The sequence below is a fragment of the Drosophila willistoni genome (genome assembly GCF_018902025.1).
Source record: "Drosophila willistoni isolate 14030-0811.24 chromosome XL unlocalized genomic scaffold, UCI_dwil_1.1 Seg141, whole genome shotgun sequence".
Lineage (NCBI taxonomy): Eukaryota > Metazoa > Arthropoda > Insecta > Diptera > Drosophilidae > Drosophila > Drosophila willistoni.
The window spans coordinates 5,467,500-5,484,521 of NW_025814052.1; the positions used below are offsets into that span (position 1 = coordinate 5,467,500).

At 40.5% G+C, this 17,022-nt stretch overlaps 2 protein-coding genes across 2 annotated transcripts; both read right to left on the reverse strand.

The window, feature by feature from the left end:
• Nucleotides 1–4,414: 4,414 nt before the first annotated feature.
• LOC6648745 (fl(2)d-associated complex component) lies at nucleotides 4,415–8,775 on the reverse strand. The gene is made up of 3 exons (XM_002071473.4): nucleotides 7,175–8,775; nucleotides 5,373–7,114; nucleotides 4,415–5,308 (listed from the first exon to the last, which is right to left on the reverse strand). Exons 1-3 carry the CDS (start codon nucleotides 8,599–8,601, stop codon nucleotides 4,755–4,757), a joined length of 3,723 nt encoding a protein of 1,240 aa, XP_002071509.2. The 5' UTR covers nucleotides 8,602–8,775; the 3' UTR covers nucleotides 4,415–4,754.
• A 2,969-nt stretch (nucleotides 8,776–11,744) lies between these two features.
• LOC6648746 (succinate dehydrogenase [ubiquinone] iron-sulfur subunit) lies at nucleotides 11,745–13,805 on the reverse strand. Its single transcript, XM_002071474.4, has 2 exons — nucleotides 13,727–13,805; nucleotides 11,745–13,642 (listed from the first exon to the last, which is right to left on the reverse strand). The coding sequence occupies exon 2, from the start codon at nucleotides 13,618–13,620 to the stop codon at nucleotides 12,520–12,522; it is 1,101 nt and encodes a 366-aa protein (XP_002071510.1). The 5' UTR covers nucleotides 13,621–13,642; nucleotides 13,727–13,805; the 3' UTR covers nucleotides 11,745–12,519.
• Nucleotides 13,806–17,022: the final 3,217 nt, after the last annotated feature.

Here is a 17,022-nt window from a genome sequence, read left to right on the forward strand (position 1 = left end):
TACCTGTGTATGTATTTCTACTACAACTAGCGATTTGTTTTTTTAAGACATTTAATATCGATGATAAAAAGGGTATTGGAACAAGGATTTGATCAAATTGTACACCTTATTTTGCACATGAAATATATACTAAATGGAATCATGTGAAATTTTTTTACATTTTTACTATAAGTCAACCTTTTATTCTAAATCTATTTGTAAATGATATATTTGTGTCACTTGCATGAATTAAGTTAATCATAGGTACTATAATGTCTCTAGCTGTCTAGCTGTCTCTTTGTTTTATTTGTAATTATTGATTATTTATCAATAATTATCTTTGTGCTGTGAATTTAATTTTTCTATATATTCTTATATATATATAATTTTTTTGCCTTTCTTTCGGCTTTTCAATGGCTTGTTGTCTACCTAATTGCAAACATTCTGATCGTTTTGATGATCAGTATAGAGCAATATCTTGTTGGCTCTGCGATAATCTTATTCACTTAAAATGTGCTGGCCTCAATGGCCGCGACTACGACAAATTTTCTGGTTTGTCTGTGTCTAAGCCTGAGCTTGGCTTAATGCGATGGACTTGCCCATCTTGTGCCAGCCAGCAGCTTGATTTTAGCCGTATGTATAGGGATCTTCGTTTAAGGTTTCTTTCTTTAAACAAACTGGCCAAACAGCTGTCAAACGAGTGTGACTCTAGCGTTCAATTATTGTCGCAATTCAAATTTGTTCCACCTTCTGAGAAATTGCACAAGATATGTACCCTTGAGTTGCCTCGTAAGCAGTCGCCAGCTCTCTCTATTACTTCCTCTCCGATTTTACTTTCGCCTACACCATCTTCTTGTCCCTCTTTATGCTCTTCTTTTCAGATTGAAGTACCCATTACAAGCCCTGGTGTACCTCAATCTATCCCTCACGGGAACTCTGATCAATCACAGGATCATGCCGGCTCTCAATCACTTGCGGATCCCAATGCTCCTCCTCCTCCACTAACTGTAGTGCCTCATCGCAAACAATTATTTATTTCTAGGCTTGCTCCAGATACTTCTGAGTCGTCTGTGGCAGCTTACATTGGTAATATTTGCCCTGCTAAGGTTTTAATTCAAAAGTTTAAGTTTTCTAGGCCTCGCGAAATCTCCTCTTTTAAAATTACAGTACCAAATGAGTACTTCTCAGCTATGGTTGACCCTAATTTTTGGCCAGAGGGCCTAGTTGTACACGAGTTTGCGCCCAATAAGCGCTCTCGTCCGTTGCCTGTCCACCTTCCTACTTTATCTTCTGCTTCAAAAAACTAATAACGTCTAGTCTTTGCATTCATTATCAAAATGTAAGAGGACTTCTTACCAAGCTGTCGAACCTTTTCTGTGATAGCCAAACCTTTTCAGCTGACATATTAGCTTTCTCTGAAACTTGGCTTAACTCCTCTGTTCTAGATAATGAAATTCTTTCTAATAATTTTATTTCTTATAGGCTTGATCGTGTTGGTCGTCGTGGCGGTGGAGTACTCATTGCTGTAAACTCGAATCTGTCTTCAAGTGTGGTGCCGATTGATCTCCCCTTAGGTGTTGAGTTTATTTGCGTCGAAGTTACATGTTCTAACTTTAGCCTATATATCTCTTGTTCTTATATTCCTCCAGCTTCTGATACCATGATCTACGTGCACCATGCTGATGCTTTACGAACTATTTTTGGTCGTCTTAAAGATCGGGATGTTCTTATAGTTTTAGGTGATTTTAACTTGCCTAATATTTCTTGGCTTGTTGATGATAATCTATCTTTCTTAATTCCTTCATCTCAACATGTTTTTCTTGATAGCCTACTTGAATGTCCACTATATCAGTTGAATTCTTTCCTTAACTGTTCTAAAAGAATCCTTGATCTTGTTTTTGTCTCTGATCCCACTGTTAGTGCTGTATCGCAAACACAGCCACTAGTGAAACCTGAAGATCCTTATCATCCTACCATTGAAGTTACTATTTCTTACAATTCCGTTACTAATTTATTTAAAAACATCTCAAATTCTCGTCGTAGATGTTTTCGTAAAACAAATTTCAATCTTCTTAACAGCCTTATTTTCTCTTTTGATTGGTCGTTTCTATTTGAGTGCTGCGATATAGATTGTGCAGTGAAGTTTTTCTATTCTGCTCTTAATTCTCTAATTGATAAATGCGTTCCTTATGTGAATGTCTCTACCGTCTCCAGCTCGCCAGTCTGGTTCACACGTAGGCTCTCTAATCTTCGTAACATTAAATCGAGATATTTAAAAAGATTTAAAAAAACTGGTTCGCGACTTGACTATGCAAATTATTGTATAGCCAAATCTCAATTTTGTCTCTTAAATACTCAATGTTACAACAATTATCTCGTTCGCTGTAAGGCTGAATTTTATAATAACCCCAAAAGATTTTACAACTTTGTCAATTCCAAAAGACGCTCTAATGTCCTACCTTCCACCTTCAGACTTAACGACCAGTCTGCTAATAATGATTTAGATATTGCAGATCTGTTTGCTAAATTTTTTCAGTCGACATATTCTACTACTGTTTCGGATCCCACACCCTATCCCTTTTCAATCCCACATTTAAATTGTATGTTTTTTCCCAGTATTACTGAAGACTGTATTCTCTCTAGCTTGTCATCTATGAAGTCTTCCTTCGTTCCCGGGCCTGATGATATACCTAGTTGCATCCTTAAAATGTGTTCTATTTCCCTATCTAAGCCTTTAGCTCGGTTATTCTTTATATCGAGTGAGACTTGTAGATTTCCTGATATTTGGAAGGAGTCATTTATTATTCCGCTTTTTAAAAAGGGTAGCAAATCGGATGTTTCCAACTACCGTGGCATTGCCAAACTTTCGGCAATACCTAAACTGTTTGAGAAAATTATTACGTCTTCTCTTCAACATCTATCCAGATCCACTATTTCTCCTTGTCAGCATGGTTTCATGAAAGGTCGTTCGTCGCTTACCAACCTTTTAGAATTGACTACCCTTGTACACCATGGCTTCCGTAAAAAGTGTCAAACTGATGTTATTTATACTGACTTCAGTAAGGCTTTTGATACGGTTGATCATTCTTTGCTTCTCGCGAAACTTAACATCATGGGTTTTTCACCAAAATTATTGGGTTGGTTAAAGTCGTATCTTATTGGCAGAACCCAAAAGGTGTCTTTTCGTTCCTCGATATCTAAAACTGTTCGAGTTACGTCAGGTGTACCCCAAGGCAGTCATCTGGGCCCACTATTATTTACATTGTTTATAAATGATTTGCCTTTGGCCTTGGCGCATTCACGCGTGCTCATGTTTGCGGATGACGTCAAGATTTGTTATTCCTATAATGATCCTTCTTTCCAACAGTACTTGCAATCAGATCTCGATGCGTTCTGTGATTGGTGCCACGTTAATAAATTACACCTTAATGCCTCTAAGTGTTCTTTTATGACTTTCAGTCGTTTGTCTCCGCTCCTAGCTCATTACTCTATTAAGTCTGTTCTGTTAGATTGTGTTCCATCATTCAAAGACTTAGGCGTTATGTTTGACCCTAAACTTTCATTTAATGTTCATATTTCTTTAATTGTCAACAGAGCAAGCTGCCTTCTCGGCTTCATTAAACGTTGGGCCAAAGAATTTGATGATCCCTATGTAACAAAGGTTTTATACACTTCGTTAGTTCGCCCTACTCTAGAATATTGCTCGCCAGTGTGGAACCCGCAATATGATGTTCACCAGCGTAGTATTGAATCGGTACAGAAGCAATTCCTAAAGTTTGCGCTACGCGGTCTAAATTGGGACCCGGGTCTTCGCCTACCTTCTTATTCTGATAGACTTCTTCTTATTAATCTTCCTTCACTTTATAACCGTAGGCTTGTTTTTGGCATTCTCTTTCTCCATAAACTAGTCAACGGCGAAGTCATTTCTACCAATTTACTAGATACGCTGTATTTTTGTGTTCCCTCACGTCGGACCAGAAACTTTTTTCCTATTCACCTTACTAGATGTCTGACTAACTACTCTCTTCACGAACCTCTTCGTGTTCTTTGCCAATCTTTTAACAACCTTTCTCACCTTATCTCTCCTCATCTTTCTGTCACTTCTCTTCGCGCTATACTTTTTAATCATCTACAGCGAAACCAATGAAAATATTCTGGACTTGGATTGGCTGCAACTCATCCCTGGCCACATTGGCTGTGAATCGGGGCATAGCTGGCACCTTGTGCAAATAAAACACCTCCACCGGGCCGGGGATGTTTAGTTGTGTATAAAGCTAAGCTACCTTCTTTATTTAATTACTATCTGTCTTTAGCTTAAGCTTTTTCGTCGACTGCTGTGTTAGTTGACGTAAAATAAATAAATAAATAAATAAATAAATAAAATAATTGACAGATGATTTAATAAAAGTTTTTAAAAATAATGCACAACGAAGGGTTAAGAGTCGGCTGGCTGGCTGGCATTTGTCTTTATTAAGCATTTAATATTGAGACAGATTTACAATTGGATTTTCTTTTTTCAAAACTTAATTTATAACTAAATTTGTTACATACAATCAGTATATATGTATATATAGGTATATATAAAATAAAACCATATGGAATATAAAATTATATAGTATGCATGTTCAATTGGATTCTCTATATGTATGTTTAAGGTATTTGTTAGAGCTAATTGCCTATTGCAACCATCATCATCATCATCGATTTTAATTATTCTGTATCCTTGGATTGCATTTGTATTTCCATGTCCAGTCTTTAGCTGAATTGTGTGTCACTCATTGAACGTTTAGGGTGCGATTAAACATCTGCATGGCCAGAGATCGTACACCTTCGGCAACGGTAGGCACATTACGTGGAAAATCACATTCACGAGGCGGCAGGCCGCACAGTTGACGTCGCAAACGCAAATCCTGGCGAGCACTTAGCGCACGACTGCCCGGACCACAGACATTGGCGACGAGTCGCTGCCTCTCGGCGGCAGCACCACGTAAACCCATTTGAACGCAGGCCAATGGCTCGACTGTATCATTAGCCATGTAATCGTGATAAATGACCACTTTCTGTTCCAGTTCGCTCCCGGATGATTCCTTTTGCAGGTTACGTTTCTCCTGCTTTTCGCGTTCCAATTGCTCTTGGGCATCTCGGATGATATTCTGGGCATATTCCGCGCCAGCCATTTTAAATGAAAGACCCATGTCGAGGAATAGGCGATGCGGTTGCCAACGCTGCTTGGCCGAGGTGTTCCGCTCCACACTCTGCTGCTGGGCGGCCTGTTGTCGGGTCTCGGCAATCAATCCCTGCCAGTCGACACCCAAAGCATCGCCGATACCTGCCAGAGAAGAGTTGAAATATGTATGATATGTTTGTTAGGTTCTTTGATGGTTTCTTCTTACCCTTATGACGTGCATCCTCCTCGAGTTCACCATCGGAAATTTCCTCGAAATCAAGAACTACATCCATCTCCTCGGTCTTCACACTGACACTTGTTCCATTTACTTGAGGCTGATTGTTGGATTCAGTTTTAATCTCCTCGCCGTTGGATAGCGATTCGGTGGATAGTTCCTGAGTACTCGGCAATTCATTATCCGCCTCCTGTAATTCGGTTTTGATGGACGGACGGACCTTATCCGTTTTATTGAGTATATCATCATCGCTGTCGCTAATCTCGCTCAATTCTCCATTGGAAGTGTTTGTGGTAATATTGGTCTCCAGTTTCAGTGGACGCATTGCTTGTGCCGGCGACGTCGACGAGGACGATTCTTCGATGGCGCCAGCGGCCGATGCAACTGGTGTTGTTGGTGTATCCAATGCGGAATCCTCAGAGCCATCTTGCTCCTGTTTAATGTGAGTTAATTTAATGCTACTAACTTGAGCTAAAATCCCAGGATTTGTGGTAGCATTGGCGGCACTCTGGGCAGCTGCCTTGGCAGCGGCAACAGCTGTGGTGGCAGCAGCCACAGCGCTGGCCTGGGCTCCAGCATGTGGTTTGCCCAATGGTGTGGTCAACAGCGGCGATGGATTGCCAGCGACCGATGACCCAGAGTTACCTGTTCCAGTGACAGAGGAGCCACTGACACTGCCCGATGCATTGCCAGTGGCCAATGGTGCGATATGTGGATGCTTTTTGAGAAATGGCGATGAACCACCGCCGGATGACACAACACCGCCGCCTGTGTAGGGCATGCGTTTATGGGGAAATCCTCGAGAGTTGACACCACCACCGCCGCCATGATATCCACCTGGTGGCTGCACCGGCAGTGTCATTAAGGGTGGCGGATGCGATCTATAGCCACCACCGCCCACTCGTTCTCCATGCTCATGTACACCGCCAGCACGTCGGAAGCCACGACCTCCTCCACCTCCGCCAGGGGGCTGGCGATCCCCACGGCCATGCAAATGATGATGATGCGGCGATGAGGATGCAGCATGGTCATTGCCAACAGCATTGCCACGCCCATTGCTCGTGTCAGTGTCACGCCAATCGCCTTGACCTGACTGTGCGGATTGTGTTGCACCCCAGGTGCGAGGCTTATCCCGCTGGTCATGCTCCACCCAGGCGGGCTCTTGCTTAACAACACCGGTACCACCACCACCGCCGCCGGCGACACCACCAGTTTCTGGTCTTTCCTCTGGCTCTCGATCTCTCTGGTCCCGTTCATCGGCATCCCAATCTGGTTCGGAGGCCGAATGATGCTGCTGCTGCTGTTGTTGCTGTGCCTGCTGAGATGGGGGCTTACCGGCAATAGTGCCACGTTTCGGTCCACCCACAAAGCCACTAGCACGACCAGGCGTCCCAGTGGCACCCGGACCACCAACACCACTACCACCAGCACCACCAACGCCATCTTCATCCCATTCGCGATCCCACTCGGCACGATATTTGCCACCGCCGCCGGCACGACCTCCGCCACTACCACCAGAGCCCAATTGGCGTTCTCGTTCTCGCTCGCGCTCTCGCTCCCTTTCCCGTTCGCGTAGAATTCGCTCGCGCTCATCTGCATAGAGAGGGTCTTCCGACTCGAGGTCACGATAGTCGCGTCCCTGGAGTTCACGTTCTGTCAGATCACGTGCATCTAGCCAAGCATCTCGTTCCCGAGATGAGTAACGGGCATCCAAATATGCACGTTTATAAGCCCTAAGTGAACAGGAACAAAATGTAAAATCAATTGAGTTTGGATGAAATCGTGTCGCTTACCGTTCACGCTCTTCCTCGGAATACATTTCGCGAGGATTATGCATTCGGGGTGCATAATGCTCGGCCACCAATGGACTTAGCTCACGACCACGTCGATGCCCGCCATAGCGTCGCATGTCGTCTATAAGCTGGCCATGACGTTCTTCAATGTAGTCATGTTCGCGATCCCGTTCCCTTTCATAGGGATCGAGTAGATCCACTCGTTTGGCGCCACGTCCATTGCGGCCATCAGCACCGGCCCGATCAAGGGAGCGTTCGCGACTGCCATACGGTGGCATATCGGTCTGATCTCGCCCAGGAGCACCAGTGATGCAGCCACGTTTGTCATCCTCGTCCTGCCGCCGCAGCTTTTCGCGGGCCAAACGCTCGCGTTCTCGCTGACGTTCCTGACAGCGGGCCAATGCCTCGGCCCGCTCTTTATCCCTGGCCGCTTCCCGTTCGGCTCGCTCTCGCTCACGATCGCGACGATCTCGTTCACGCAGCGTTAGATCGTGGTGATGATGATGCTGTTGATGCTGATGCCGTTCCCGTTCTCGTTCACGCTGCTCTCTTTCACGTTCGCGCTGCTCCCTCTCTCGTTCTCTTTCTCGTTCCCGCTCTAGCGAGGGTGTTCGTCCACGGGTTCGTGTCTGGATTATGATCTTTTCCCTTGAGATAAGCTGCGGATGATGGTGATGCAGACGTCCCGACGATGATCCGGACAATGGACTTTTCTGCCGCTTGCCCAGCACATCCTGATGAATGCGTATTTTCGTGGTGGTTGTAGTCGATGAGCTTGGTGGCGATCGACTGCTACCCAAGCGATGATGATCTCGTTCCCGATCCCGCTGAACGGCTCGCAGTTTTTCCCTTTCCCGCTGTTCCTTGCTGGCTGCACGCAAATGCTTGCGCTCGGCCAGCTTCTTCAGTTTGGCCTGAGTGGCGGGCGACAGAGAACGATGACTATGACCACTTAGGGCAGCGGCAGCAGCTGCTGCCCGTTTCTTCAGACGAGCCTCTTTTAATTTTCGCTTTATATGATTCCTTTTGGCCACCAATTTCTTTTGCACTGCCTGCTCACGCTTGTCCCGTTTCCGGCGCTGATGATGATGATGTTGCTGCTGTTGGTGTTGATGCTGCGATTCACGGTCTGGCTCATCGCCAGATGAGCTGGCCGCTCGCCTTGAGCTCTTTTTCTTGCGATGACTATGACGCTGCTCGCTGGACCGCCGCGTCTGATCATGACTGAGTATACCATGAGCATGACTATGATGCGGAGGACCACCACTACCGCCGCCCCCACTACCAGCACCTCCACCTATCTCACTATCAGTGCTGCTATATGAGCTGCTTCCCGTATCAGAATCAGACGTGGAACTATCGCTACTCGAATGCGGACGCGAGGGCTTCTTATAACGCCTCAGCGCGTCCTTGGCCTTCTTCTCCATTTTTCGCGCCCAATTCACACAAACCTAGTTTCACTAGCAACGCTTTTTTTGTTTATTTTGATGCCGTAGGGGTATAAATATTTACTGCAAATTGTTGTTTGTTTATTTATTGTTTTGTAAAATAACTCCAAAGTGTAATGATTTCACACAATGTTGCCAGATAGTAATTCAATTGTTGCTGGCAACGCCACAGCAAAGTTCGCCATTGAACTAGTGTTAAGCAGTTTACATTTCTAGGCCGATAAATAAGTGTGGTAAGTGTTATCGATAAATTTATAAAAACCGCTAGTAATAGGAAAATTAAAATTTGAATTGCACGAAATAATTAGAAGATGTATCCTTTTGCCTTTTACCAATAAATAGATTATAGAAGTCAATTTAAAGCATTAAATGAAATGTAGCTTCATTCAAATTTAAAGAGCGAAAAATATATATATACTTTCATTTTTAGCTGCTAAATTTAAGTTCTCCTTTTGAGTTATTTTTAAATTAAATTTTTAATTCTTGCCTATCAAAAAAACTTAATTCCAGTCCAGTAAGAATGAAAATTTTCAAACATTTTTTAAATTTTAGTTCAGAAACGACATTTCATCTATGCAAAACTTATGCTTACTTATAAGCCAATTGAAACTTAAGAAAATGCATTATGTATGATGTTAATCTTCTGAGTATACGCATATATTTTGCACTTAAATTGCAATCAACGAGCCACCAAACATAAAACGTGCATGAATGAAAATTTAAAACCCATAAATCTTGACTTTTTACAACAACTCTCTAGCGTCAAGGCAATCAAATTGAACATAAGCGAAGCAGGAAGACACTTGTGTGCATACTCACTTAGTTACTCTCTCCAGTTCTCTCTTTCTCCAGTTTTGTCTCTCCACACTTCACTCCAGCTGCCACCCATCATCCAGGCCTTCGACCAATTGTCCAAGTTGTTTTGTATTTAGACTGGAGCAGCAGCCTCCATTTAGAGTCGCAAGTGAGGGTATCCATTGATGACATGCTGTGGCTAATTCCAGCACGCTTCTATGACAAAATGTCTGGAATCATCGAGCACCTGCCAGATGTCATGCCATGGGCTTAATAGATTAAAAATATAACAAGAACCACACACTAGAATAGAAGGCAAAAGCGAACTTAAAGCGAGAGAGAGAGAGAGGGAGAGAGTCATCGGTTCCGTCTGTTTATTAGCTTCAATTTCAAATCGTCAAGTTTTTGTGGAAACCTTTTGCCTGAGAAAAACAACATGAAATTTCTTCAGTGTCTGGTTTTATTTCTGAAAAACACTAGACAACACAAGAATTTTACTTAAAAGCAAATGGTGTTATTATCATCATCATTCTTCAAGGAGTAATTATTCTATCTGGAGCTAAATTGTTTCATATTTAATTACTTAGTTTCACATTTTGTTGTTTAGTGTGCTAATGTGACATATGTATGTATGTACATATATATAATTGTGGTGCTTTGTGGGCAGTTCTTTATGTGATATCTTTCAGGCAGGTGCATACATGTTGATTGTACATTTTTGGAATTGCCATTTAATAGTCCTCGTTTCGAGATTTTTGATGTTTCTGTGATGATAAGCCAATTGGATAAGTAACAGAGAGACAAAGAGATTTGAATTTAATCCTAGGCAGCTTGCTATGTCGACACACGGTGATGGAAGTGATGGAACACAATAATGTTGATGATGCGTTCGTTAGCTATTTTAAAAGTGATCCACACTTGATCCACAAAACAATGGTATTGACATTATCTACATACATATGTATATTTGTATGGGCTGCTGTGAGTTGTGTCCTCTATTTTTAGAAGCCACACTAAATCCTGACCCTGATGATGTCTGTTTTCACAGTTGTTTTTATTCAATTGGTCTACTCTTCGTCTTCGTCGTCGTCGTCGTCTCACTATCTCCATGATCTTTTGCATGTGTCGTCGACTCGACACATTACATTCCGCCCCTTCCAGCCCCATTCCTAAACCATGTTTCCCCCATTTTTCAATACATATTTTTCAGAAATTGCATTTAATTTTGTATGCATCATCTAGAACCCTTAAAGACACACAGACGACACATGACTTGACACTCTTTTGGCTTTGCAATGTAATTTTCCTGAAAAAGAACAAAGGAAGTTTTTTGTTGATGAAACAAATTTATGTGAAATTCTTGAAATTCATCTTAACAGCTCAATAAAATTTGAAAAAAAAAACAACTTATTAATTAACTTAACTTTTAAAAATTGTTTTAAATATTAAACTGGCGAAAGATATTTAAAAGTTAAAATTTGATTCCATTTAAACTAGTGCCAGGAGAACGAACTAAAAAGGTCTGGACAAGAGTGCCGGATAAGCCATAAAGCAGGATAAGAAAGTCTTACGGGCAATGGGCCTTAAAAGGTCTTTGATCCCTCGAAAAGTTGATTCAATGTTTATTCAATCAATTAAATACTCTCTTTTTAATGCTTGCAGAGTTTAAATTGGAAAGTTATTCACAATTTATCAAGCAAGACAAAAAATTACAATAAAAGTGTTTGAAAAAATGCATTTCTTTATTTTTTTTTGTATCATTCATATAAGCCGAAGGCCTTAGTTGCCAGGCTTGCAAAATATAGTTAGGTTGATATATCATCCTATACTTTAATAATAATAATATTATATCATATGAAAGTCGGCCAAAAACTATTAGTCTTCTTGGATTTGTAGCTTTTCCGACTGAAAGTTAAAAAAAAAAAATTGAGATGAAAACAAATAAAAAAAATTTGCTTTAGTTAATGCATTTATTCAGCTCATGTTCGTTGCGTTACATCGCGTTCCAAAATGTTTTCTTCCAAAATGGTTTGTTCCAAAATGTTCCAAAATGGTTTGTTCCAAAATGTTCCAAAATGGTTAGTTCCAAAATGTTCCAAAATGTTCCAAAATGGTTTGTTCCAAAATGGTATGTTCCAAAATGTTGTGTTCCAAAATGTTGTGTTCCAAAATGTTGTGTTCCAAAAATGCCAAATGTACAATTTTGTTTTACCAAATGTGGGGGGGGGGGGGGGTAAAATCGGTGTGTGTGTGTGTGTGTGTCTGTGTCGGTGTGTGTGTGTCGCTGTGTGTAGGGGGAAGGGGGGGGGTATAAGGGGGGTGGGGGATAGATCAGGATCAGTTCTGAATGACCACATGTTGCCTTATTCTAGTTACAAAGATGTTGTTTGTTTGGTGTTTGTGCCCTCACAATGATTCAACGTTTAACATATTGCCAAGTTTAGTATGATGTTTAGTATGATGTTTAGTGTGACACATAATGTTTTTATATAGATAGATGCTCGATTCTCCACGTCGAGTCCCTTTCGTATTCTTTCTCTACAATGTTTTAAATATCGCTGTTTCGTCCCTCATGATGTTCCACATGTTTTATAGATATATATATATATCTATATATATATATATGTATATATATATATATATATATATGTATATATGTATATATGTATATATGTATAAATGTCCAATGTACTCGATTGCCCATGTCAAGTCCCTCAAACGTTATGTCAAATTACGATAATCGTATCACAATTTTACATTACAAGTTTTCTACAAAAGTGTTTGGTATTCGAAATGTTTTTTGCCGGATGCAGTTTTTGGAATTTGTTTTCTTAGAGTCTAAATTAGATCAGATCAGTTCATAGTATTAATTTTGTGTAAATCTGTGTATAAGTATATGTAAATATATATACATATAGCCCCATGTACGTTATTGTCAATTGATTGCTTAGTGTCGTTCTTTTTTTTTTGCGTTTTTGTTCAGTTCCTGTTACTGTTTTTTTGGGTGGATTGTTCCGATGTGTAGGTTAGTATATGGTGGTATATGGCGTTCCAGAGTGGAATGAATACGTATTAGGATGTGTTTTTTTAGGATGGTTAATATTAGCCCGCATGAAGAGCATCGGTTTTGAGTTTCGGTTGATCCTTCTTCTTGGTACCCATTAACATTTGTTTCAATTGTATAATGGCCCGTGCTGGATTCAGGTTCTTTGGGCACGTGTTCGTGCAGTTGAGTATGGTGTGACAGCGATATAGTTTATATGGATCCTGGAGGAAACCTAAACGCTGTTCGGTTGCCTCATCCCGGGAATCGATGATCCAACGGTAGGCCTGCATCAGAACAGCCGGTCCCAAATATTTCTCACTGTTCCACCAATACGATGGACAGGCGGTTTGACAGCAGGCACACAATATGCACTCGTACAGTCCGTCAAGTTTCTCCCGATCTTCCAACGATTGCAAATATTGTGCTTTGCCCAATTCATTCTTGATGTTGCCTCGCTGCAGCCAGGGTTGGATGGAACGATATTGGTCATAGAATTGCGTTAGATCCGGCACCAAATCCCTGACCACATACAAATGCGGCAGAGGATAGATTCTGCATGGTCCCCTCTTTGTATTGATGGCCGTGATGCAGGCCAGGGTATTTGTGCCGTCGATGTTCATGGCACAAGAACCGCAAATGCCCTCACGACACGAACGACGGAATGTCAGTGTCTGATCCATTTCGTTTTTGATTTTGATGAGAGCATCCAGTACCATGGCGCCGCAATCGTTTAGGTCAATATCGTAGGTCTGCATTTCGGGCTTGTTGTCTCCGGGCTTCCAACGATAGACTTCAAAGGATTTCATTCGCTTCTCTTTTGACTTGGCTGGTGGTGGTGGCGGTGGTGGCGGCGGCGGCGGTGGTGGTGGTGGTGGTGGCGGTTTCGCCAACTTTTCAGTAGCTCCGTCACCTTGAGATTTCACTGCTGCCGATGCAGCTGCAGCAGCTGCAGCTACTGGAGTTGGCATCTCCTCTGATGGTTTCTTCTCCTTAACCTCAGCTGCTGGCGGCTTTCCATCTTTTGCGCTCCGAAATCTTACAGGATACGGCAGAGCCCGACGATGCAATCCTTTTGGGAGGACTCCAATCGAACCAGCATACTCACCAACCACCGCCCTTAGGACAGGCAGCAAATGCTGCTGTCTCACCAGTTGCATCTAATATCGGATGTCCACAGTTCTGCAAAAGGAAAATGAGTTACATACCAAGGAAAACCACACACAAAAAGGATATTATAATTTCACAAGAACTTGAACACTTTACTTTTTTGTTTTACTATTTTTTTGGTACTTTTTAATACTAAATATCTGGATGTTTTCACAACAAGATACAAACGAAAACTGATTTACGCTCCGGCACCGGCTAGGTATATCAACTTTTCACAGATGACAGTTAAAAGTCATGGCCAACTAGATGGCTAAATGAGTTGGCAAAATTCACAAATTCTTATTTGAATTTCGTTTGACAGGAGCAGGGTTGCTTTGGTGATAAGTTTTTATGGTTGTCCCTTTACTCGTATAAAAATAAACAGGGTGTCAATAAGAACGACATGATTTAAAATTTGATCAACTTCTATTATTTTAAGACTTTTCGTTTTGCAAAAATTGATTAAAATTTTAGTTTAAAGCTAAATTTTATGGGGGGAGAGCAAAAGACATGAACTTTATAAATCGTAAAAATATGGAAGAATAACAGATTCTCAAACTTAACCCTTTATATGGCACCCGGTCGGATTTTGATGTAGTTTCTTTCATTAGATAGAAAAATGGAAATAAAAAATACAACTTCTTTCTTTTTTTTGAAATTTTCCTTTTTTTCATATTTATTTAAGGATAAAGGGATTGTTGCATATATGCAACAGATAGGCTTGTGGTGAAAATAATTAAGGGATTTCATAGTGTTTTTCAAAGTTAATTTAAAATTATAAAAATAGTATAAAAAGTCGAGTTACTTTAAAGTAAATGAAAATTTTTGAAACAATTATTTCTTTTGTTAAAGCAGAGTGCTACGCCACATTTTTCGCACATTGTCTGTGAAAAACCAGTGCAGTTTGGATATTTGCATCTTGTTCTGTTGTCAGTCCACGTTGGCCAATGCTCAATCTGATCTTGACGCACCATCTGATTCGGTACATGTTGAGTTGGACCTCTCTGCTTTTTTTTCTGCAATTCATTTTTAACAGAATAACTTCGCTTTCCAGTTTTAGTTTTTGTGTCTACTTTTCTCAAAACTTCAGCGATGTCTAGCCGAAACTCTGATGAGCTTAAACGTTTTTTTGTCGATGCATTTTCTTTATGCACTCGTTTATACAACAACCAAGCGTTGCTGACTGTCAAGTCCAGCAGGTGATAAAAAACACGAACTTGCCAGCGTCTGCTTCTTATCCAAATTTTATACCTTCCAATTATGCTATCTATGAGATCAACGCCACCCATATAGCTATTATATTGTGCTATTGCAAATGGACGGTCAATAGGAATATAATCCTTTTGGACTTTGTTGTAACGTCGGGCTGTGTCTTTGGGACTTATTCCAGCGTAATTGGATGCCAAAGTAACAATTTTGTTATCCACCCATGAAGTTAGCGAAATGTCCACTCCAGCGTAGTCGGCAACATGTTCCACTGATGTACTGATGATGTACACATACGACAAACCCAAGACAATTTCTATGACACATAACAACATATAACCATATGTATAAACTCATAACAACATATAATATAACCACAAATACTCTATGTTGCATATATACAACAAAATAAATCCTTCAAAATATAACTTCGAATACTTGTTTGTTGTATATCTGCAACATACCGATTTTTCAAATCTACACACAATACACAACAAGAAACATCAAAACTTGATAGCACATGCATTTCAAATATATTTACCTTTGGTTTTTTCAAGTTTTTTGTATAGAAATATCTATAATTTCAATAAAATTTTGCAGCACAATATTTTTGGGGCACACAACTTGTGCTTCTCGCAAAATTGGTGGGAAAGTGAACATATATTTCACAAAACATCTAGAAGTGTGCCCGAACCAAATTATATATAAAATACGTATGTTTCAGATGTATAACAAATAGCCACATTCGATTTTTTCGATTTGCATTGCGAAATAATACCTTTTAAAGGGTATGTTGCAGATATGCAACACGGCCATATAAAGGGTTAAGTTTTTGAGAATTATTGAAAAATTTTCTTTAACAATTTTCGATTAAAAAAAAGGATATTATCATTTACATTTCTCTGGCTGGTTTTAAAATGGAATCAAACATTTTTCCACAAGACTTTTAAAAAATGTTTACCTAAGTGTTCACGCCACCGGGTGAACAGCAGTGAGCGGCGAAGAGCAGTGAGGAGTGAGGAGGGTTTTTTGATCCTCGGCGGATACGGTCACACCAAGGAGCGTGACTTGACTTCTGATGGAAATCGCCATAATTAATATAATTCGAGAATTTGCCCGATACACCCGCACTTTTTCTTTCTGTTTCTTTTCTGTTTTTAAACGAAGTCTCGCGCGTTTTTAATTACTTATCAACTCACCATACCCGGAAACCATCGGCACCCGCCAACTGTCTGTTTTCTTATCTGGATCCTTTCGCCCCTCCACGAACACTAAGAATTTTTGGACACACATTTATATAGTCTTTCTTGGGGAATTATGAGAAAACCGTGAGAGATACAATAACATATATGTATATACAATGTGGTGTCTATGAACATATTTCTTCACAAAATAACTATCATAATATCATATCTATCATATATATGGCCTTCCTTGCGGAATTCTCGGGGACAAAATTGCATACTTTTATGACCACTTGAAAGTTTTTACTATTTAATCATTAAATAACTAACAATAAGCCAGAAATAAGGACTTGGTGGAAAATAAGGGAAATTTCGCGACCAAAACTGAGATTTTAGTCTAAAAGTAATCAAATTTTGATATTTAACAACGATTTTCCCAACATAAATGCCAACATTATGAGTTAGTTCCTTACTAGGCAAGAGTAAGGTAAGTAATTGGTTTAATTAAACATTAATAAACATAAAATGTCATTAGCTTAAATTTGAAGAGAGTAGCTCTGGTAGAGATTTTGATTTGAAGCCTAATTTATGGGCTGTTAAGTAACATTGACTATGAATTGGCTTGTTTTTTTCTTAACAGAATTGTAATATGTAAGTTCACACTGATTGTGAGTCATTACTGAGACTATATAGCCAACACCTTTTTTTCTCTCCCGCTCTGTTTCTTTGATCTTTCTCGCTGAAAATCTATTTATCATTCTATTTACTCATCAAATCGAAAATTAAAAAAAAGCACTGCAGTGATCTTTTCATGTGTGTGTGTGTGTGTGTGTGTGTGTGATTTTTGCAATCTTAAGGGTACTCATGTCATAGGAAATAAAAGCTTTCTCTCTCCCTCTCCAACAGCATTCGGTGACTTGGTTTGGGTGTGTGGGTGTGCTACCACGTGCAATCATACGAAACCCGAGAGCTGCGAGCTGAGAGAGCAACAAAATTGGCAAAACACAAAAAAGCTAAGGCGAA